The sequence below is a fragment of the Mustela putorius genome, unplaced genomic scaffold (genome assembly GCF_011764305.1).
Source record: "Mustela putorius furo isolate JIRA1106 unplaced genomic scaffold, ASM1176430v1.1 tig00000765_pilon_pilon_pilon, whole genome shotgun sequence".
NCBI lineage: Eukaryota > Metazoa > Chordata > Mammalia > Carnivora > Mustelidae > Mustela > Mustela putorius.
Window position 1 is genome coordinate 1,575,524 of NW_025421470.1, and position 22,900 is coordinate 1,598,423.

At 57.7% G+C, this 22,900-nt stretch overlaps 4 protein-coding genes across 4 annotated transcripts; 1 reads left to right on the top strand and 3 right to left on the bottom strand.

Moving 5' to 3' along the window:
* Positions 1-944: 944 nt before the first annotated feature.
* Positions 945-1,757, bottom strand: LOC106006780 (keratin-associated protein 10-7-like). Its single transcript, XM_045084352.1, has one exon. It carries the CDS (start codon positions 1,755-1,757, stop codon positions 945-947), a length of 813 nt encoding a protein of 270 aa, XP_044940287.1.
* A 4,073-nt stretch (positions 1,758-5,830) lies between these two features.
* LOC123393183 (keratin-associated protein 10-4-like) lies at positions 5,831-6,658 on the bottom strand. The gene has a single exon (XM_045084351.1). It carries the CDS (start codon positions 6,656-6,658, stop codon positions 5,831-5,833), a length of 828 nt encoding a protein of 275 aa, XP_044940286.1.
* A 6,794-nt stretch (positions 6,659-13,452) lies between these two features.
* On the bottom strand, positions 13,453-14,042 carry LOC101688789 (keratin-associated protein 12-1-like). The gene is made up of 2 exons (XM_004762270.3): positions 13,871-14,042; positions 13,453-13,681 (listed from the first exon to the last, which is right to left on the bottom strand). Exons 1-2 carry the CDS (start codon positions 13,933-13,935, stop codon positions 13,453-13,455), a joined length of 294 nt encoding a protein of 97 aa, XP_004762327.2. The 5' UTR covers positions 13,936-14,042.
* A 3,455-nt stretch (positions 14,043-17,497) lies between these two features.
* LOC101689060 (keratin-associated protein 12-1-like) lies at positions 17,498-19,912 on the top strand. Its single transcript, XM_004762271.3, has one exon. The coding sequence runs from the start codon at positions 18,979-18,981 to the stop codon at positions 19,555-19,557; it is 579 nt and encodes a 192-aa protein (XP_004762328.2). The 5' UTR covers positions 17,498-18,978; the 3' UTR covers positions 19,558-19,912.
* Positions 19,913-22,900: the final 2,988 nt, after the last annotated feature.

The window sequence follows — 22,900 nt, forward strand, 5'->3', positions numbered from 1 at the left end:
GGGGCCGGGGACAGAACGCGTCCCGGGCCTGTGTCAGCAGAGACGGCAGGATCCAGACCTGGGAATAAAACCCTGAAGTTCAAGGGGAGGCAGAGGGAAGCCTGTGGTCCGCAGAAATGTTCCACCCTGGCTGTGGCCCCGTTTAGGCCCTGGCCCAGCGTCCTCCTCGCCCAGAAGTGAACCTGGGCCCCGCCTCCTGGTGCCAGACCGACCGGGGAGACAGAGGCCTGGGGCAACGGGGCCCTCTCGCCCAGGGCTCTGCTGTCCAGGAGGCTGTGGCCACCTGAGTCCCGAACACTCAGGGGGGCCACTGCAGAGTTGCGTGGAGGGACGGATGGGACCACCAGCGTGGGCCTCAGCTCAGTGCCGTTGGAAACGCTCCCGATACAGGCTTGTCAGCAGGGTTGCTGACGTCGGGATTGTTACTCTGCAGGATGGGAACCACGAGCGAAGCCAGGCTGCGAGAGGGGACCAACAGAGGCCACGATGCAAGACTGGTCATTGATTTGGGGGGGGCAGAGGGAGAGAGAGAGAACCCGAGCAGACCCCCTGCTGGGTACAGAGCCCAAAGTGTGGCTCGATCTCACCACCCTGACACCAGGACCTGAGTTGAAATCAGAGGCAGAGGCTTGGCCGACAGGGCCACCCGGTGTCCCTGCAAGTGTGTTTGGTTAGCTCAGGTGTGTTCGGGGAGGAGGCAGACGGCTTTCAGGAGGGGCAGAGATGGGGCAGGAGGCCCCGAGGTCAAGAGTGGGGAGGGCTGCGTCCGGTTCATCTTGGCGTGGTGCGGAGGCTGCAGGAGGTCTCTGCCCTGGTTATTAGGGTCCGAAGCTGGTTTGTGCCACACGCACACCAGCACTTGTGCTGGGTTAGATCCTGAAGGAGGCAGGGGGAGAGCTGGAGGTGCCCACTGAGCCTTCTGGCCCCGGGGGAGACGGGCCCCGTCAGCAGCAGGACTTCTGGGCGGAGGCGGGCACACAGCAGGCGGGCCTGCACACGGGGCGACAGAGCAGGGACATGCAGGAGGACGGTCTGCAGCAGGACGAGGAGCAGGGGCAGGGCTGGCAGCAGGAGGAGGGCCCGGAGCAGACCGGGGTGCAGGAGATGGGCTTACAGCAGACAGGGGTGCAACAGACGGGCTTGCAGCAGACAGGGGTGCAGCAGACGGGCTTGCAGCAGACAGGGGTGCAGCAGACGGGCTTGCAGCAGACCGGGGTGCAGGAGACTGGCTTGCAGCAGACAGGGGTGCAGCAGACGGGCTTGCAGCAGACAGGGGTGCAACAGACAGGCTGACAGGGAGAGGAGCTGCAGCAGGAGGGCTGGCAGCTAGACTGCTGGCAGCATGAAGAGCCTGAGCAGGGGGAGGTCTGGCAGCAGACAGGGGTGCAGCAGATGGGCTTGCAACAGACAGGGGTGCAGCAGATGGGCTTGCAGCAGACAGACACACAGCAGTCTTCCTGGCATGGGGAGGAGCTGCAGCAGGAGGGCTGGCAGCAGCTGGTGCAGGCTGACTGGCAGGGGCTGGACCTGCAGCTCCCAGGGGTGCAGATGAGGGTCAGGCAGGAGGGGGCACAGCAGGTGGGGGCACAGCAGGTGGGGGCACAGCAGGCGGGGGCACAGCAGGGGGGCTCGCAGCAGCTCTCTGGGCAGTCGTCCACCTGCCAGGAGTCGGAGCAGGTGTCCCAGGAGCCGGGCAGGCAGACGCGGCTGCCGTAGCTCCGGTCACTGGAGCAGACGGACAGGGTGGTTGCGGCCATGGTGGGCGGTGGGGCTGGAGGAGGCTGTGAGTGTGTGTGTGTGTGTGTGTGTGTGCGAGTGTGTGAGGCACTTGGGCTCACTTTTATAGCCCTCCTCTGGGTTGCGTGTTTTCCCCGCAGAGGCTCAGGACCGCCTCTTCCTTGCTGGCGCTGCGGCTGGCTCCCAGGGACCCCTCATTAGCGCTGGTTTATTTTCCCAGCAGATGCCATCCAGCTCGTAAACGTCTGCACGAGTGCTGGGTCCTGGCTGAGTCTGCTGAGGGGCCAAGAGAGCACCAGGCAGGGGGGAGCTGGGCAGGTGGGTGTAGCGTGGGAAGGGGTCTCCCAGCCCCCGGACGCTGGCCTTGGGGTGTGGTGACTGGCAATCTGAGCTCAGGAGTAGCTCCTGGTGTGGAAGCCCGTCTCTGGGGCATGTGATCCCCGTGCTTCTGCGTTTGTCACCAAGTCCACAGAGATGAGGGGAGGCGGGTGATACCTGGGGGGCTCCGCCTGAGGTTAGGGCTGGCTGTCCCTGCCTCGGACCCCCGCTTGGCTGGGTGATGAGCTGGCTTTGTGCCAGGGTGACGTGTGTAGGCAGTGGCGGGGGTGGGCCCGTGCCTGGCCAGGCCACCATCATGCTCGGGGCGGGTCTCTTTCTAACCTGTGGGCTCTCAAGACCCTGGTGGCTCTGACCACATGGTCGGCATGGTGGGGCTGGGCAAGAGGCTGCCCTCCCTCGCGCCCCGCCCCCCAGGCTGGCTCGGCTCCGACTTCCCCCTGTGGCTGTCCTACTGGGTGTGCTGCTGCATTTCCTTCCGCCTCCTGTCCCAGCTCCCTCCCTCTGTCGCTCAGACTCCCCACACCTTTGCCCTGGAGGCTGAGGCTGTCCGTGAGCCCTTGGGACACCTCTGTGGGACCCTCAGTGTCCAGGACACAGCGACTTCAAGGTTCTTCGTTCCAGGCACGGGGATGGGAGGAGTGAGGCAAGGGTGGGGTGGGGTCTAGGCTGGAGTAGGGGAGGGAGAGCGGACAGGGAGCAGGCGCCGGGGCTTGTGGAGGTTCAGGGCGACAGCGAGGCAGCACGTGGGGTTCTGGGACGTCTCAGCCGCTGTGGAGGGGTCTGGCAGCCCTGCCGAGGGGTCTGGTGCGACTGGGGCAGTAGGCGGACTCTTGGAGGCTGCAGACACACAGGCATGGACACACACACACACACACACACACACACGTGTGCGCGTGCAAGTGCGTTCGGGGACGGCTGGACCCGATTCCTGCAGGGCAGTGGATTTCTTTTATTGCAATTTTTATCTTACGTTGTCTCAGTGACGCTTTTAAACAGAATACTTAGAAATCACAAAAGCTCTGCTTGTCACAGCTTTGACCAAATGTGTGCATTTGTTTCCTGCGGCTGCTCTGACCCGTGATCACACTCTTGATGCTTTAAAACAACAAAACGTTCGTCTCCACAGTTCTGGAGGCCGGTGGTGTGCAGCCGGCTCCGCTGAGCCGAGATCAGGGAGTGGGCAGGGCCCCGCCCCCTCGGAAGGTTGTGGAAGGAGGAGGTCCCTCCCGCCCCCTCCAGCTTGGTGGCTCCGGCCTCCCTGGCGTGCTGTCACGTGTGGTCGTGTGGTCGTGTCGCCTCCTCGTCTGTGTGAAGAGGAGGAGGGGGCCCCACCTCTCTGGTGTGAGGACACCGGTGCTGGCGTCTAGGACCCCCTGGCTGGCCTGGGATCATCTGCCCGGAGCAGCAGCCATTGCAGTCACCCCGCCAAGACCTCTTTCCGCACAAGGTCACGCCCGCAGGTGTGGGATTCAGGTGCAGCTGTCTCTGGGGCTGATGTGTGCCTCACCCCACAGTGGGCCCCGTTTTCTCTGTATGGCCCCGTGCCTGCCGCGGCTGCGGCTTCGTTGTCTCTGTCCCCTCCCTGGCAGGATGGGATCCCAGGGCGCCCGTGTCATAGGGTCATCTGAGGAGGATGTGATTTAAACACAGCAGGGCCCGAAGGTCCCCAAATCCTCCTGAAGGCAGGGGCAGGCCACTCCTGCTGGCGCTGAATTGGCTCCGAGACTGTGTCGTGTGGAACGGCGCAACCCGGGTACCCATGAAGCTGGAAAAGCCGTGATGCATTTTGCTAGAAAGTTCGCAGCTGCTGTCCAGACCAGAATGTGCGTGGCAGGGCCTGGGGCTTCGGGTCCCCGAGGGCAGTCCCTGTCTAGCCCTGAGGGGAGGTTCACAGGGAATTCTGGGACATGGGGCAGGTTCTGGGGAACCTGAGGTCCTTGTCTGGGCCCCGCTGGGGCTCCTTGCAACAGGAAACCATTGACAGGCCCTGGCCCGCGGCGTGCTTTAGCTAAGCTGAGCCCGGGGAGGTCCGTGCTGTCTCTTCACGCTCAGAACTCAGGTCCAGGGCAGAGCCGCACAAGGACAGGGGGACGCTCGTGGTCTTCGTGGCTCCTATGCCAATGGCTCCCCTCCCCACCTGGCCACTGCCGTGATGATGAGCCACCCTGGAAGACGGGGTCCCCTCTGAGCCATCGACTTCCCATCGTCTTTCTGCAGGATCGGCATCTGCTGGACAGTGTCCATGTTCTTCCCAGAACTCACTCTGTCGAAGAATGTGCACGGGTCCCTGGGAGTCCTCAAAGCAGGTGGCTTTTCCTGTCCCGCCTGGTCTGTTGGCACCTCTGAGGTCCTCATCGTACCTGCCCTGAGAGACCGCTGTCTGGGGAATGGCTGGGGGAGAGGCAGACACGGACCCCAAAGTCCTCTGCCTGATGGAGCCACAAGCCGGGCGCTGGGGAGGGGCTGGGGCTGGAGCAGCTGGCCTGCAGAGCCGCCACGCCCCGGGGAGGCCAGCTGGAAGGTGCTAGCTCAGCTCAGGGGGGCTAGGCTCAGCTCCTGGGTGGGAATCACATCTGGAGGTGGGTATGTGGCCTGGAGCCCAGGAGAAACTCCCGGCTGGACTAGTCAGCAGAGCGAGCCAAGGTCTCAATGCCATAGCAAGGTAGGGGTGCGGAGGTCAGGGTGAAGAGCCCCGGGAAAGTCAGAGAAGTGAGGGGCAGGAGGGCACTGTGTTCTCGAGCCCGAGGTCCGGCTCTGCAGGGACAGGCCCACAGGAGAGGGGACAGGAGAGACTAACTTTAGCATCGGGGCTTTGGAGCCTGGGCTGGGCAGGGGCTGGGGCTGGGGTGTGGGAGGGTGGGGGGAGGGTGTCTCAGTGGAGAGCAGGAGGCTCTGCTCTGAAGGGGGCACAGGCAGTGCCGGGTCGGGACAGCAGGGAGTTCTAACCGGCATTAAGGTAGGGAGGGCTTGTGCGTATGCACCGGACCGGTGGCTCCGCAGACAGGCTAGAGAAGGAAGGAGGGGCCGGGGGCTCGGGTGGCCGAGTCAGGGTGCTTGCTGGCGCCCCGTATCCTCCTGCCCTCCCTGTGGACCCTGTGAACTCTGTGTCCTGCCAGGCTCCCTGTAGGGGGAGACATGCCAGGGTCACTGTGCCCGGGATTGGCTCCCGCTGCATCCCTGAGGCTCTGCCCATCAGGACCAGCTTCTGGGACAGGGGCTGCTGGTGTCATGGCCGTGGCCGTAGTCGCCATGCCGGGGACTGGCCCTGATCTTGTGGGACAGGAGTCCTGTGCCAAGCCAGCGAGGGGCGGAGCCTGGAGGAGACACAGGTGCGGCTGAGGGTGGGCGGGGCTGCAAGGGCCCCGGGCGGCTGCCCCCACCCCCAACTTGATGGGGGACTGGCTAGCCACCCAACTAGAAATGGTCCAAAGAGAGCCACGTGCCATCAGGGTTAAGTTCATGTCATGTTTATTGGTTGATCCAAGCAGCTTCTGAGGACGTGAGACCAGTGAGGCCTCCATTGTGGACATGGTCCCTAGGCATGACCACTGGGACCTTGGGAACAGTGAGGCAGTGGGTATGAGAGGGGTCATCCTCAATTGAATGGGAACCCCCTTCCTGGCCTGAGAGGAGGGGCTGCTATCCACATGTCACAGGGGTTCCTGAGAGACAGACCCTAAAGCAGTCGGGACGCTGGCAGGGGCAGAGCTGGGGGTGCCCCTGAGCCTGCTGGCCCCGGGGGAGACGGGCCCCGTCAGCAGCAGGACTTCTGGGCCGAGGCGGGCACGCAGCAGGCGGGCTTGCACACGGGGCGGCAGAGCAGGGACACGCAGGAGGACGGTCCGCAGCAGGACGAGGAGCAGGGGCTGGGCTGGCAGCAGGAGGAGGGCCCGGAGCAGACCGGGGTGCAGGAGATGGGCTTACAGCAGACAGGGGTGCAACAGACGGGCTTGCAGCAGATAGGGGTGCAGCAGACGGGCTTGCAGCAGACAGGGGTGCAGCAGACGGGCTTGCAGCAGACAGGGGTGCAGCAGACGGGCTTGCAGCAGACCGGGGTGCAGCAGACAGGCTGGCAGCAGTCTTCCTGGCAGGGGGAGGAGCTGCAGCAGGAGGGCTGGCAGCTAGACTGCTGGCAGCATGAAGAGCCTGAGCAGGGGGAGGCCTCACAGCAGACAGGGGTGCAGCAGACGGGTTTACAGCAGACAGGGGTGCAGCAGACAGGCGTGCAGCAGACAGGGGTGCAGCAGACGGGCTTGCAGCAGACAGACACACAGCAGTCTTCCTGGCATGGGGAGGAGCTGCAGCAGGAGGGCTGGCAGCAGCTGGTGCAGGCTGACTGGCAGGGGCTGGACCCGCAGCTTGCAGGGGTGCAGATGAGGGTCAGGCAGGAGGGGGCACAGCAGGTGGGGGCACAGCAGGAGGGGGCACAGCAGGTGGGGGCACAGCAGGGGGGCTCGCAGCAGCTCTCTGGGCAGTCGTCCACCTGCCAGGAGTCGGAGCAGGTGTCCCAGGAGCCGGGCAGGCAGACGCGGCTGCCGTAGCTCCGGTCGCTGGAGCAGACGGACAGGGTGGATGCGGCCATGGTGGGGCGGTGGGGCTGGAGGAGGGTGTGAGTGTGAGTGTGTGTGAGTGTGTGTGTGAGTGTGTGTGTGTGAGACAACTGGGGTGTCTGGGCTTATATACACCTGAGGGCTGTGTGCTTCCGTCACGAGGCCCCGGAAAACCTGTTTCCTTGTTGTGGGAGCAGGTCCCTGTGGATTCGAGTCACAGCCACAGCAGGTGCTCATCATTCATGACCCTGGAGGGGCAGCGGCTCCTGCTCCCGCCCTCACCCCTGTTCCCAGCATCTCTCTGGGACTCTGTCCTATTCATCCCCTGGCTCCTTTACACTCAGCAGAATCATACACATATTTTGTTCTCTTTTTTTGCATATATCATCTTTATCTGGGGATATAATTCTCTCCTGAGTCCTTGAACCCATCAATGGCTGGAAGCCGTATATTTTAGCGCATCAGCAAGTGCGTGTGTAATCGGTCTTCATGCCAGAAAGTATTTTGAGCAGCTTTGTACATGTCAACCCAGTGACCCTTACACCAACCTCGTGAACCTGCTGTGCCCACTCTACCGATGGGGAAACGGAGGCGAGAGTAAGCACTTGCACCACACGCCACACAAGGGCGCAGAAGAGCCAGGTCAGAACTGTGGCACATGGTCTCTGCCGTGGACGCCGGCGCCCCGGGAAGCAGCGAGCCATCTGGCTTCTGGGAGAGGGTCATCGAGACCTGCTGGTGTTGGAGTCTGGGCAGGTGCCCGGTGGGTGCCCGGCAGCGGGAACCACCTGGAAAGGAAAGGAGCTGCTTCTAGGAGAGCAGCAGGACTCGGCTTAGTTATGGCAGGAGCACGCACAAACAGTGGGACATGAGGTCGTCACGTTGGTAAGAGCGAGACTAAGCCCAGCTGGGAGCGAGGAGCGGGGGAAGCTGCTTGGGGCTGGAGAGTCTGAGGGGAGGAGTGGTCAGAGAGAGTTGGCAGCTGGGCAGGGAAACCGCCTGCAGGGGTCCTGGGTGTGGGGCAGGGTTGCTGGCGAGCTGCATCAGTGGGGACAGTGGGGACCCAGCACTTGGGGAAGGAGGGGTCTCGGGTGCCGAGTTCTGGCCAACCTGAGGGGTCTGAGCCTAGTGGAGCATGGCCAGGGGAGGCCCCTGCAGGTGGCCTGGCGGGGACCGCCGGCTTTGTGCGGCGATTGCTGCTGACTGACCCCCGTCGCAGCGGGAGGTCTGAGAAGTGTGCAGGAGACTGGGAGCGCCCAGAGGCCTCGGGAATGGAGGGAGAGCCGGGCAGCTCCCCACAGTTTGGGGTCCCCTGCTGGAGGTGGTGAGGGACATCTCTGGAGAGCCTGGGGGCCCCCATGGGCCTGGCTGGAGCCCAGAGTTCGAACGTGGTGGGGTGTGACTGATGATGGCTTGTGCGGGGGCAGGGGTGGCTGGTCCACGGGCCCCTCCTTCCTGAGCTGAGGCGGGTGCGGGGGCCGGGTGCTCTGCAGCAGCTCCCAGAGGGCATGGATGGGACACACGCGGCCACCGTCAGTGGACAACATGGCCAGACACGAGTGACCAGCGAGGAAGGCAGATTTAATGGAGGGTCACGCAGTAAGACTGGTGTTGCTGAGCAGGCAGGGTCTTTGCTGGGCGGCCGCCTGGGTTTGCGACGGGCCCTCTGGGTGGAGGCCCCTGGCTTCCAGAGAGATCCGGCCGGCCCCATCTTTCCTGATGTGGCATTTCAAAATGGGGGCTTTGTGAGAAACGCCCGCTGCCTCGGACAGACGGGGGCCGTAGGGGCCAGCCTTCTAGGGAGGCCTGTTGTCCAGTGTGGGGTGGGGCTCGCGGGAAATCGGTGCAGGGGTCGGAGCTTTCCAGACGAGCGCTTGGAGGCGAATGCTTCTCCGTCTCTCAGTCCTCGCCTCGGCCTGCAGCTGCCCATGCCTCTTCCGACACCCGCAGAAGGCGCACTTGGGCCCAGGGGGGCCGGCGGTGCTCACACCCATGGCCGTCCAGTGGGTAAGGCCTCTGAGGGCCACGGTGAGGAGCCGTCCCAGCCCGCTGGGGAGCAGGTGCGCGCAGCCAGAAGCTCATCTCCAGTTGAGTCGCCTGGACGTGGCCCTGAGCCCACGGGTGGGACCTCCGCCGACACTCTGCACCCCGAGTCCCCGGCTCGTCTCAGAGATCACAAGCCCGCGTTGTTCTGTGACATTTGCCAAAACTGTGTTCTGGTCCACGTGCCTTAAAAATTCTTTCAACTGCTGGAAAATGTATGTAACATAAAATTTGCCATTTTACGTATTTTTAAGGCTCGTTTAGGGGCCCTGAGTACATTCCCGCTGTGCAATGTTGCTTTCCTCCGTCTTCAGGACTTTACCATCATCCTGACCTGAAGCTCTGTCCCCACGAAACACCACCTCCCTGTTCCGCAGTCTCCCAGCCCCCGGCACCCCCCACCCTACTCTCTGTCTCTGAGTCTGGGTCCTCTAGTCCCTCCTGTATGTGGAGCCAGACTCTGTCCCTCTGTGACATTTCACTCATTATCACGTCCTCAAGGCTCTTCCAGGAAGCAGGGGTCGGCCCTGCTTTCAGTTCACGGGGGAAGAGCGCGCCACGGAATGGATGGGCCACGTTTTGTTGGCCCGCCCACCTGTCCTCGGACCCCTGGGTTGCTTTTACATTTTGGCTGTTGTGAATAACGCTGCAAAGGTCGTCTGAAAGCCCTTTTTCTTTTTTGGGGTGTATTCCTAGGAGAGGAACTCCTGGGGGCATATGGAGAGCACCCAAGTGCTCCCACCGAGGTGCCCCCTCTGTGTTCTCATGGGCAATGTTTGAGGGCTCCAGTCCCTCCACATCCTCGCCAACGCCTGCCTGCTTGTGGGACACAGTCCTGTGGCTGGGTTTGCGTTTCCCCGATGACTAATGACGCGAGGCATCTCTTCATGTGTGCGCTGACCATCGTCCAACTTTGGGGGGAAATGTCCACTCACGTCCTCTGCCTGTTGTCAGACCAGGCGCTTGTCTTTTTGGTGCAGAGTTGTACACATTCTGTGTGTATTCTGGATGTCCAACTCTTACAGATACACGATTTGCAGATTTTCTCCCATCCTGTAGATTGTCTTGTCCCTTTCTTGACGGTGTCTTTTGAGTCACTAAAGTCTTGAATTTTGGTGACGTCCAATTTATGATTTTCTTTTGATCTTCCTGCTTTGGCGTCCTTGCTACGAGGGCATTGTCAGTTCCAAGGTCAGAAAGGGTTTCCCCCGTGTTTTCTTCTAACACAGTTTGATTTTAGTTCTTACGTTTGGGATGTTTATCCATTTTTAGTTAATCTTTGTATGTGGGGTGAGGTAGGGGGTCCAACTTAGTTATTTTGCATGAAGAAATCTGGCTTTTCCAGCAGCATTTTTGAAAAGATGATTTCTCCCCCCATCGAATAGTCTTGAAACCCTCATCCAACACCAGCCGGACACAAATACACGGGTGCGTCTCTAGGCGGTGGCTCTACTCCGTCAGTCTGTCTGTCTGTCCTTTGCCACTTGGTTCATCGCTGCACTTTTGTGGTAAGTTTTGAAATCAGTGATTGTGAGTCCTCCAACTTTCTTCCTTTTTTCCAAGATGACTCTATTCTAGGCCCCTATCAATTCCGTATGACTTTGAGGATCAGGCCTTGAGCTTTCAATACGATTCTGTTGAATGTGCAGGTCGCCTGGGGCGGTACTCTCCCCTTAACACTGGCTCCCATCCATGAACATGGGATGTTCTCCCGTCCGCGCCCGGCGTCCCCGGCTCCGGCAGCACGGTGCCACAGTTGTCTGTGTACAAGTCTTTCCCCCTGTGGTTAAATTTATCGCCAGGTATTTTATTCTTTTGGATGCGATTTTCCCTGCTTTAAAAAAATGTTGAAAATCAGATGACTGCATGAAAAAAGACATGTCACTCAGCTTTAGAAAAACACACGTGCTTATTTAATGTATCTATGACCAATGCTGTGCTGTCGTGTTTGCTGCTCACTTGCACGCTGTTTACACTCTTCTGTCCCCTCTGTGTGTTTATGACATGCTTATGTCTGGAGGCACAAGCTGCATCCCCGTCCGAGGACTTTGGGAGCTCCCTTCCCGAAGCGCTGTTAATGGCAAGTCTGAGGCCCGTCTGATTTTTATTTTTCCGCGGATGACTTCTGTTTGTTTTGTTCTCTGGGGAAGCTGTTAGGAACCACTTATTATCCCTCATGTTCAGCAATTTCTACAGGATGTGTCTGGGTTTTCCCCATTCATTTTTCTTGGCATCGGTTAGTCTTTTCAAGCCTGGAGGCTGTGTCTTCCACTGTGGGACAGGTTCCTCCCCAGGGAAGCACTTCCACATCCCCCTTCGTCCTCACGGTTCTCCCTCCGGGAATCCCACACGGCAGAGGCCACAGCCCCGGGTGGGTCACTCATGCTGCTTTCTTTTCCCTCATACTTTCTACCTCCTCAACGTTTTGTTCTAAGTCGGAGGGATTTCTCAACCTCTCCTTCAAGCCCTTCTATTTAATTTTAAATATCAACAGTACATTTGATATCTACGACTTTTGGGGGGTCAGTTTTCGAAGTGTACCCTTTCACAGCCTCTTGCCCTCGTTTTATGGCTCTAACATCTTGATGGTATATTTAAGATTTTTAAATTCAATTTAATTTAAATTTTCATTTCAAAGGTGGTTTCTTCTTTGTAAACTATATACTTCCTCTGGGGTGTGTTTTTATGTTGACGGTCTCGGGTTTTCTTTCTCACGCCACTGGCTTTGCTCGTGTGTGGGGTGACACGGGGGTGGTCCTTGGTAGCCTGGGCTCCTCCTCCACCATGTGACAGTCTGTGCTGAGTTAGAGAAAGCTCGCCCGTGTGGGGAGGCTGACATGGCACTCTGGGGTTGGGATAGGGGTCTTCTGGGTGGTGGGCTTCACTTGAGGATAAGAAAGTTGGGAGCCCAGAAGCCAGAATGAGAGTTATATCTTTGGGGGTGCCAATAGCTCTCCAGGAACCTTAGCCCTTCCTGGGTAAGGTGTTCTACTGTCCCAGAGATACCGCTGGTGGTGTTCTGTGGGGAGGTGGATCGCTGGACACTCAGCCTGGCTGGGTGGCCCTGGCTCCTCCCCTCCACTGAGGACACACCCGTCTTCATTGAGCCTGTTCATGGGGACCAAGTCCTGTCCCGCTGCAGGGCCCCTGCCTTGGGGTCAGCACACTCGCCGCTTCCCATTGAATTTGCCGGGCCCCTCGCCCATCGTAAGCTGACTTCTCCCCCACAGTGGGTCCCGGGAGGGTTGGGATGAGAGCGGTGGGCTCAGTTGGCCATCTCGAACAGTGGCGTCCACTCTCGCAGAGTGTTGCCTTTCCCACAACCAGCACAGTACTCTGGGTGTTTGGCCAACCCACAGTCCACCCTTACTGCATTGGAACACCGGGCGCCCGTGTGCCGTGACTATTAGACGGCCACAGCATGCAGGCTCTTGGTTTAATCTCCCATCCAGAGCAGGAAACCCATTTGTGTCTTCTGTTTTTTCCTTTAAAGGAACATTTTATTGTAATCTGCTTAGCTCAATGATTATTTTCATTTTATTATGAAATATTTCAGACACAGAAAAGCGGAGAGAATTAAATGTTGCGTGTATCCAGCTCCACGTTCCTCAAGCCCATCACTAACACCGGGCCTCATTCACATTCTTGGACACTCGCCCATCACACCACCCCTCCCTCCGCACCTCGTAGCTCCTTGGAGCATCTCAAAGTACGTCACAAGCAATAGTACGTTCCACTCAAATATTTAGGAGGCATACCCTGAACAGGAATTCAATTTTTATGCTTTTGTGTGTGAAATAATATGAATCTTGGGTGTTTCCCTTGAAGAATTTTGCCAAAGGCATTCATCTGAGTAGCCCAAGCCCCATCAGGACACACATCCTTGCTCCAACCTTCTCAGGGCCCCGGATGTGACCTGTGCCCTCTGCTCAGGCCGTGGACCCCACCACCCTCTCCAGATAGCCTCTTCTGCCAGCCAGCGTCATCCGAATCCTCCAGAAGCAGCCGCTGTTCTGATCTTTAAAAGAAGAAACCCGTTTGCTTGTCTTGGAGCCTCACTTTAAGGGGATCATGCCGCGGGCGCTGTGGCCCAGCTCCGCCCAGCACCGCGTCCTGAGACCCATTCGCGTGGCGGCAAACGCAGAGCGCTCCTCTTCCTTGCCTGCCCCTTCTCCCTCGTGGGACTGTCGTGCCTGCTTTCTCCATCCCTGTACATGGACCTGTGGGTTCATTCCAGGTCTGCCTCTTATGGGGAGAGTGGAGTGAACGTAGCTTCTCTTGAGAAGCTGGAACAACGTCCAGGTGCCCATTATCTGTAGGGTAGCTCTGGCGTGTAGGGAACTCTCTTCTTTGAGCTGAGATCTACGTTCCTGTCCCACTGGCTCCTTGGTGCAACCCATCATCTGTGCCTCATCGGCACTTTCTAGGATCAAAGAACCATGCATGAAGTCCTCACTTGAAACAGTGGGAAGGAATGCCTGGATTCCTTCCTGTTCAGGTTCTAAGAGCCTGGATTACAGCTTTTCTTCATGGGTTTTCCCCAACATGCTGAGGGGCTTGACTGCCCCAGGAGAACCACCCTTGGATGGCGCTTCTCGGGCATTGGCTTGTCCAAGCGAGCAGGTGACTGGGAGAGACAGCTTCAGGGTGAAATCACAGAAAGACACAGTGCTGAGGAGCAGAGAGATTTATTTTTAATAGGTCACTAAGCTCTTATGGGGAAGAAAACACCATCACTGATTCGGTAATGAGACATGGTGGGAGAGGTCAGTAGAGTGATTCGTCAGCAGCAGGTAGGGGTGCCGCAGGGGGCAGGCCTGCAGAGCAGGGTGGGGCAGGAGGGCTGGCAGCCCCCAGAGGACTGGCAGGAGGGAGCCACATACACAACCGGCTTGCAGCTCACGGGCATGCACACGGCTGGCTTGCAGCTCATGGGCACGCACACGGCTGGCTTGCAGCTCACGGGCACGCAGCAGGACGTCTGGCAGGAGCTGGGCACACAGCAGGCTGAGCTGCAGGAGGAGGCCTGGCCGCAGGCCACTGGGCAGCACAGGGACGGGCAGCCGCATGCTGACTGGCAGGAGACGGCTGAGCCGCACGCAGGCTGGCACAGCAGAACCATGCAGGGGGCACTGCAGGAGCCCCCACAGCCTGGGGGAGGGCAGCAGGTGGGGATGCAGTCCAGGGAACCAGAGCAGGACATCTGGCAGGAGCTGGGCACACAGCAGGCCGGCTGGCAGCCCGTGGAGCAGCTGGACTGGCACATGGTGGCGTGGGGCTGGAGTGGAGTCAGGGTGGAGGACGGGGCTGGTCTGGAGGCTCCTTCCCCAGGCAGCCTTTATACCCGGGCTGTGGCATCCTGGCAACAAGCCACACGGGGCCTTCCTCCTGGTGGCCTGATTGTTTTCCTCTTCCTCCTCCTCCCCTGTGCGTCTCTTCCTGGAGTTTCCTGGTGGAAGCGACTCTGTTCAGGAGACTCTGTGACAGCTGGAGGCTCAGCGTGACCCAGCAGCCCCGCGATTTCTCGACCCAGCCCAGGTAGGATGGTGAGGGACCATCGGCTGGGGACAAGGACCCCCATATCAGGATGCTCCAGGTCCTCCCCGAGCTCATGTACCCTGTCCTCTGTCCACACAAGCACCGTCCTGCTTGCCAGACTGGGGATCCCTGTGTTTTTTTTTTTTTAATTTATTTATTTTCAGCATAACAGTATTCATTATTTTTTCACCACACCCAGTGCTCCATGCAATCCGTGCCCTCTATAATACCCACCACCTGGTACCCGGACCTCCCACCCCCGCCCCTTCTAAACCCTCAGATTGTTTCTCAGAGTACATAGTCTCTCATGGTTCACCTCCCCTTCTAATTTCCCCAACTCCCTTCTCCTCTCCATCTCCCCATGTCCTCCATGCTATTTGTTATGCTCCACAAGTAAGTGAAACCATATGATAATTGACTCTCTCTGCTTGACTTATTTCACTCAGCATCATCTCTTCCAGTCCCGTCCATGTTGCTACAAAAGTTGGGGATTCGTCCTTTCTGATGGAGGCATCATACTCCATAGTGTATATGGACCACATCTTCCTGATCCATTCGTCCGTTGAAGGGCATCTTGGTTCTTTCCACAGTTGGGCGACCATGGCCATTGCTGCTATAAACATTGGGGTACAGATGGCCCTTCTATTCACGACATCTGTATCTTTGGGGTAAATACCCAGGAGTGCAATTGCAGGGTCATAGGGAAGTTCTGTTTTTAATTTCTTGAGGAATCTCCACACTGTTCTCCAAAGAGGCCGCAACAACTTGCATTCCCACCAACAGTGTAAGAGGGTCCCCCTTTCTCCATATCCCCTCCAACATATGTTGTTTCCTGTCTTGCTAATTTTGGCCATTCTAACTGGTGTAAAGTGACATCTTAATATGGTCTTAATTTGAATCTCCCTGATGGCTAGTGATGATGAACAGTTTTTCATATGTCTGATAGCCATTTGTATGTCTTCATTGGAGAAGTGTCTGTTCATGTCTTCTGCCCATTTTTTGATATGATTGTCTGTTTTGTGTGAGTTGAGTTGGAGGAGTTCTTTATAGATCCTGGATATCAACCTTTTGTTGTTGTCATTTGCAAATATCTTCTCCCATTCCATGGGTTGCCTCTTTGTTTTTTTGACTGTTTGCTTTGCTGTGCAGAAGCTTTTGATTTTGATGAAGTCCCAAAAGTTTATTTTTGCTTTTGTTTCCTTTGCCTTTGGAGACATATCTTGAAAGAAGTTGCTGTGGCTGATATCGAAGAGGTTACTGCCTATGTTCTCCTCTAGGATTCTGATGGATTCCTGCCTCATGTTGAGGTCTTTTATTTGGAAACTCCATGACCCAAAAGGTCTTCCCAAGGGACCAGAGCCCAGCGGCTGGGCTCCTCACTGGGGACAGCTGTGGCCATGGCATCCACCTTGTCATCCGGTCCCGGCTTTGTGCCAGGTGCCACGCTGTCAGCTCATCACTGACTAGTCACCAGTCCTTGCCGCCATCATAGGGGTAGGGGAGCCCATGTACGCGGATGCACGATTGGATTCTGTGATGCGTGCGCTCTCCCACTGCGGCCAAGAAGCAGGCGTTTGAAGCTCAGTTTCACTCTGGGGTCTGCGGTCATTACCGTTGCGCCAAATTATGCTGGGGTTTTAGGGGTTCAGTAGTGACATATCGTACAGTCGCGAATCAGCTCGCAGAGACAGGAGCAAGAGCGGGAAGATCATGTGTCTTCTGTGGCTTCCAAGCTCACATGGCAGAACTGCCCTCCAAGATGGGGCAGCACCGGCCGGAGCCCGGGAGGGGCGGTGAGGGGCGAGCTGCCCACGCCAGGCTCCTCTCCTAACACCAGCGTCTGGTCCGTCTGGCTCTAGCAAGGCTGGCATGACCTTGTATGAGACCCATCCACTGGGAAGAAGGCAGCGGCAGGGGTGGGGGTCGATACCCCCCACAGTCCCCGGACCCCTGACCTGACATGTCATCTCTAGCACATTCTTCTGAGTTGGGGGCCATTCGGCAGGGGCACTGTCGCTCCCCCTCTGAGGCTGCACCCACTGGGCCCTCTGCACAGGGATGGGCCCCCCCAGTGACAGCAGGTGTGGACAGAAGGGCTCCTCAGGTGGCCCCGTAACAAGCCACACTAGTTAAGTTATTCCAAGACTGTGGTCTTGGGGGCTCCCACCGTGGTCAGAGCGGAGACAAGAACAGCCTGGAGCCCACCTGAGACCACACAGCAGCGTGACCTTGAGACCTGGGGGTGAGCCACGTCCATCCACACGCTCCTCCGTCCTGTCAACAGGTTAAAACCCGTCAGGACCAAGAGGATCCAGGGTGACCACACGTGACCACAGGTCCACATGTGACCTAGTGACGGAGCTGCAGGTTTCCATGGGTCGCTTGTCAACAACGAGAAGGACGAAAACGAGGCTGCTCCTTCCTCCTCCCCTAGGGCTCCTCCCAGCGCCCCCCTTCGGGGTCCCTTGCCCCGCACTCCACAGCGGGTGGCTCTCTTCCTTCCTGTATCCTGGGAGGGTTTCGTCTCACCCTCTTTCAGAGGATGTTCTCTCTCCTTTTGCTACGCGTGGCATCCTTGATTGGCAGTGCCCGTCTTCAGCAACCTCATCCCATTCTCGTCCGTCCTCTGGTCTCTGCTGCTGATGAGAAGTCAGCTGTCACCTTTTCTCCTCGTCTGTGAAGTGATCTTCCTCTCACTGCTTTGAAGGCTTTGCTCTGCATTTTTGGTTTTCATCACGGTACCTATTATGTGCCCAGAGTTTACTTTTTAAAAAAAAAATTTATTTATTTATTAGAGGGAGAGCGAGCAAGCAGGGGGAAGAGTAGAGGGAGAGAGAGAATCCCGAGCTGGCTCTCCGTTGAGTGCAGAGCCCGACAGGGGGCTCGATCTCATGACCCGAGACCCTGACCTGAACTGCAGTCAAGACTTGGACCCCCAATGGACTGAGCCACCCGGGGCCCCTCTTTTTATTTTTCTTAACTCTTCCTTCTCCTTCCAGTCAGATAATTTCTCTCAACATGTGTTCACTTTCACGTCCTCTTTGTTCTTCTGTCTTCAACATCCCAGTGAACGTTTCATTTCCACTGTGTGTTTTCAGTTCGAGAATCTCTCTCCCGCCATCTTTCTTTTTTTTTTAAACCAGTTTCCATTTATCTGTCAAACATTCCCTCTCCATTCAGTCATGAAGATAATACTTTCATTTAATTCTTCAAATGTATCCTCCTCAGACTCTTTACACGTATTTAAAGAGCCACTCTCCCACCATTGTTTGCCAGCAACGTCGAGACTGTCTCAAGTTGCATGACTATTGATTGACATGTTTCTTTCACTGCAGATTCCGTTTTCTGTATCTTTTATGTCTAGTGATTTTTTTTTAATTGTATATTGAAATTAATTATGACACTGGATGTAGGACGTCTGTGTTCTCTTTTACTGGCTGTTGATTTCTGTTCTGGTACACGATCACTTGTTCACTGACTATCTTGGACGTGCACAGCCTGGCTTTACACTTTGTTCGGGGGAAGATCTGTTCCGTCACCTGCAAGTGTCCAGGTGCGTGGCTAGGTGTGTGCCTTCCAGAACAGAAACTGACGGACTCTCCTGTCCATGACAAGCTGTATTGGAAAATTGTAAATGACACCCCCCCCCAACAAAGGGGTCAGTCTTTGTGCTGAGACTGCCCTGTCCACGTGGACCCCAGCAGGTGCTGTCTGCAGGCAGGTGGGCCCCAGAATCTCTGTGTGCAAGGAGTGAGGAGTGGCATGGAGGAGGGGGTGAGGGAGCTCAGATGGCTGTCCCTCCTCATGGAGGAGACCCTGGAATGGGGAACAGTCAGTGTCTCCCTAACAAATGAACTCAGACTGTGAGTATGCTTGGGTGTGGGTGCCTGGACCTCGCTGACCTGTGTGTCCATCTTTGGGCCCTAATCTGGAAAACTCTTATAAATCTGTCCCAAATCTTATAATTCAGCAGCATCTTGCAGGAGTGTTTTCAGAAATACCATCTTCTGTGTTGAATTCTAGAGGCGTTCTCACCGACCTGGGTGGGGTGGAGAAGGGGTGCTAGAGACTGTGGGTTCTTCGTACGTCCAGTGTGGACTCCAGTGTCTACCAGCCAGAGCCCCGGGGGGCAGACAGAGGACCTCCCTGCCAGCTTTCTGGCGATAGAGGTCAGGCGAGAGTCCCTGGAGGAGAGGAAGACCCACCACCAGACTCAGCCAGACTTCCTCGGAGTCCCACGTGACTGTTGACCTCTGTGGGCTGTATGTGTGTGGCTGGTGTTCCCTCCCACTTCCCAGGGACACCCTTGCTTCTGGTGGGGCTGTGCCTCCTGCCAGGAGGTCCATGCCTTTGTTTACTGTGCTTCTCTAACAATGAGGCTTTCTCAAGACAAGGATCCAAGGTTGTTGCCCGCCAGGAGTTCTCTGTGACCCACACCCTTCCGTCCACTCTTGTGCTGTGGGCAGCTGGTCGCCGTGTCCTTCCTTCATGTTGGCCGTGCTTGACCTGCAGCCAGAAGCTCCTGGGACACTCGGACATGAGCCAGACATACCCGTTCTCTGAGCACTCGCCTTGGAGCCTTCCTGACGTGGGGTAGGCCGTCCAGGGGCCATCATCATGTGTGCAGGGGTTGGGACACCCATGTTTTCAGAGTCACACAGAAGTGGCTCCAGAGAAATCATAAGGAAGGACGCAGAATCCGGCTGGTGCCAGTGACACACCTGGGCACGTTTCCAAGTGTAACTTGCATTTGGAGAGGGGCCAATTAGTCATGAGGGTTAGGGCCAGACAGACAAAACACCTGCAGCAGAATCCAAGTTCTGGGACACAGCCCGGAAGAAGCACAAACAAGGGAGACAGCAGCTGCGTCCTGTGCTGCCCGGACCCCCGCAGCGCAAACATAAAGGCTGCCCGGGGCAGGAGCCTCCAGAACTCACCACGCTCCTCTCTGACTCCACTCCAGCCCCACGCCACCATGTGCCACACCAGCTGCTCCACGGGCTGCCAGCCGGCCTGCTGCGTGCCCAGCTCCTGCCAGACGTCCTGCTATGTGCTCAGCCCCTGCCAGACGTCCTGCTGCATGTCCAGCCCCTGCCAGACGTCCTGCTGTGTGCCCAGCCCCTGCCAGACGTCCTGCTGTGTGCCCAGCTCTTGCCAGCCGGCCTCCTGCACCCCCAGCTCCTGCCAGACATCCTGCTACGTGCCCGTGAGCTGCAGGCCCGCCCTGTCCGTGAGCTGCAAGCCCGCCGTGTACGTGGGCCCCTCCTGCCAGTCCTCTGTGTGTGTGCCCGTGAGCTGCAAGCCCCTCGTGCTCATGGCCTCCTCCTGCCAGTCCTCTGGGGGCTGCTAGCCCACCCGCCCCGACAGTGAGAACGCCTCTAGAATTCAACCCTGCTCTACGGACCCGTCTCCTGTAGCACCCCGTCCTGCTTCTGACCGGGATCCCCCCCAGCTGCTCCCAGGGCACAGGGGGCCACATCTGCGCCCCTCCTGGAGGAAGTCTTCAGCACCCTCCGGGTTCTGCACAGGCAGATGAAGAACGTGCCCAGCGGACCTTCGAAAGCCCATGGTGAGGATGTGGCAGGATGAGCTGGATCCCTCTGTGACCCAGCATGTTCCCTGTGGGAGGCCTAGTTTCTGGGGTCCTCTGTCTCCAGTGGGAACCAGTCATCTGTGAGCCCAATAAACCATGCTTTCCTGATGCAGCTCTGCGTGCCTGTCTTCTGTTTCTGCACACCCTGTCTCTGCTACAAAGTGGGGAAGGCTAAGCCCCTTCTCACAGCGGCTCATGGAAAGTGGGAGCCCCTGTGGAGGACTTGGTGGTGCACGTGGCTGGGGGGTGGGGCGTCACGTCAGATGTCCTGTGTCCTGGCTCCTGTGTTCCGGAAGGTTGAGTCCAGCTCCTAACTCTTTGTTACATTAGATCTGCAGAACCCGACCAGGACTGGCCCCTGGATCATGACTCACTTCTGTTGCTGGTCCATGTGTGGCCCATTTTTAGCCGGATGGATGATCAGTTACTGGTTATTATAATACCCCCAGGTATCTACTCCCTAACGTGGATGCCGGGACAGCATCAGCCCTTCACCGCTGGCTTCTCAGGGTGGATCTGTGCGCTCTCTGCTGCCTTTTGAGACAGAGTGGAGCCATACCTCTGTGCCCTGGAGAGGCATGCTTTCTCCCACAGCCTCCTAATGATGGTAGGAGGCTGTCCTGCATGTACTGGCCTTGAACTCGCTTCCACCGCATGCGTTCTTGGGAGGATTCGTGTGCATGCGTCCTCTTGACACTTCCCTGCTGCTCTATCTCGGGTCGCTGCTGTACAAGGGCAGGTGTGGGTGCCGGGGGACGGGGGCAGGGGGGCCGGACCGTGTGCTGCCTTGTCCCACCTTTGCCGCCTGGGACCCTTCCATCGAGGCCAGCTGACACCCTGTCTCCCCCTGCGGCAAGGCCAGCTGACGCCCTGTGTCCCCCCACGGCAAGGCAGTCACCTTGTGCATGTTGGGCAATGCGGCAGGCGGGTGCATGGGGCCAGGCTGTGTGGTCAGGGACACAGCTTCCCCCTTGCCACCCTGAGAACGGGCACCATCTGGAAGCCCTGGGCCATGGTGGAGATTTGGGGAATTCGGCTTCTCAATCACCTGGTCTCTGCAGACAACATAGCTCCATGCCTTGTTTCTGGGGGTTTGTTTTGGGATGAAGTTTCTGGGTCAGAGAGTGGGTGCACTTGAGACCCACTGGCCTGGCACCTCACTGGTGTGTAGCAGGAGGGGGCCTGGCTGCCGGCCACTGGGCAGCAGAGGGACGGGCAGCCACCGGCCAGCCGGCAGGAGGCACGGCTCAGCCATGCAGGGGACACCACGTAGCGGGCACAGCAGAAACTCCCCTGGCCTGGGGGAGGGTGTTGCCCAGGGGTCCTGCAGCAGAGCAACAGGCATGGTACACAGGGGCTCGAGGCTGGGCTGGGCCCGGGCAGGGGGCATCAACACAGAGCAGAATGGCCGTCTCCCTAGACATTCCCCTGGACGTTCCTCTGGACATTCCTACCACCCAGGTGTCTGCATTTGATGTGTTGGCTGTACCGCTTGGCCCGCGACACCTGTCACAGGCTCTGCAGCCTCGCCCGCCACAGGGAGGAGCCTGGTCCTCTGTTTCCGGTCAGTTCTATACTTGACCTCCCAAGCAGGTGTGGCGTGGACAGCACCACTGACATGACTCAAACCTGCCCCAGTGTCTCGGACATCAGAGGACCGGGAACCAGGAGACAGCCTGGGAGAGGCCCCTGAGCGTCCCTCCCCAGACCTGCTCCACTGGGCACCTTCTGTCTGTCCCTGTCTTCCGCCTCACCCACCTCCACCTGCCTGTGCCCTAGACAACACGGAACTGCACACACAGACATGAACACGTGCGTACACGGCATGCACACGCACACACACGAACAGGCTCACACTTGAGCACACACATGGGCATGCACACACGCACACCATGAGCACACACAGGCACACACAGGTCACAAGGGCACACAAACAAGCACCCACACACGCATGCACAGAGGTGCACACATGTGCACACACACATACAGACACACTTGGGCACACACATGCACACATATGGCACAAGGGCACACACACGAGCATGTGCATATATGGCACACATGGGCACACACAGAAGCACACACACATGCACACAGAGGCACTTGCACACAGAACTCTGCTGGCTTACCAGGCTCCCTGGTGAAACTGGCTGGTGGGAATTCCCATGAGGCTCATGGCGTAGGTAGGACACTGGACGCCAGCGTGGGGTACCTTCTGCTCTGTTGCTGCACGAGAGGCGTGTGGCAAGAGAAAGGCTGCTGGCAGAGTCTGGGGAAGGGAGAGGAGTTTTACCGGGTTAGAAAAGCCATCCCTAGCGCCCCTTGCAGGAACCCGCTTGAGATTGGGGTTGCTCACCCCAGTGCACGTCTTCACCGATGTTCTGAAATAAAGCAGTATATTCTGGCATTTTTTTAAAGCATTTAAATGGCATCATAAGCCCTGCATCCTTTTGTAACATGCTTTTCTCCCCTTAAACGTTGTGTTGGAGCAATCCATCCCAGACAACACCCGTAGCCCTTGCCATCTCTGTTCTCGGCTGTCTAGTACTCCACTGCACGCATCTGCTGCGTCTGCTGATTCTCCTTCATGGGCTTTAGGTCGTACGTAATTTTTAGCTACTGCCTCGGATGCTGCCAGTTTCCATTCCTCTAACGTTTCTGGTGCATGTGATCAGTGCTCCTCTCTCCAGAAGTGCTCCTGCTCATGCACGGCCGCCGCCTACACTGGAGTGTGGAAGCCACTGTGAAGAGTGGCTGTCCTCACCTCACACCCCAGCTGCCATGGCCTCGGATACCCTGTCTTTAAAATTTTTTTAATTTAAATTCAGTGAACTAACATATAGTGTATAATCATTTCCAGACGTAGAGGTCAGTGATTCATCCGTGTTCATTCCGTCGCGCGCCCTCCTCAATGCCCAGCCCCACCCCTTTCCCTCCAGCAACCCTGTTTGTTTCCTATGATTTAGCGTCTCTTATGCTTTGTCTCCCTTTCTGGTTTCTCAGTGTATAAAAATGCAACTGATTTCTGCGCCTTGATTTCATATCTTGCCACTTAATGAATTCCTGTATGAGTTCTAGCAATTTTGGGGTGAAGTCTTTT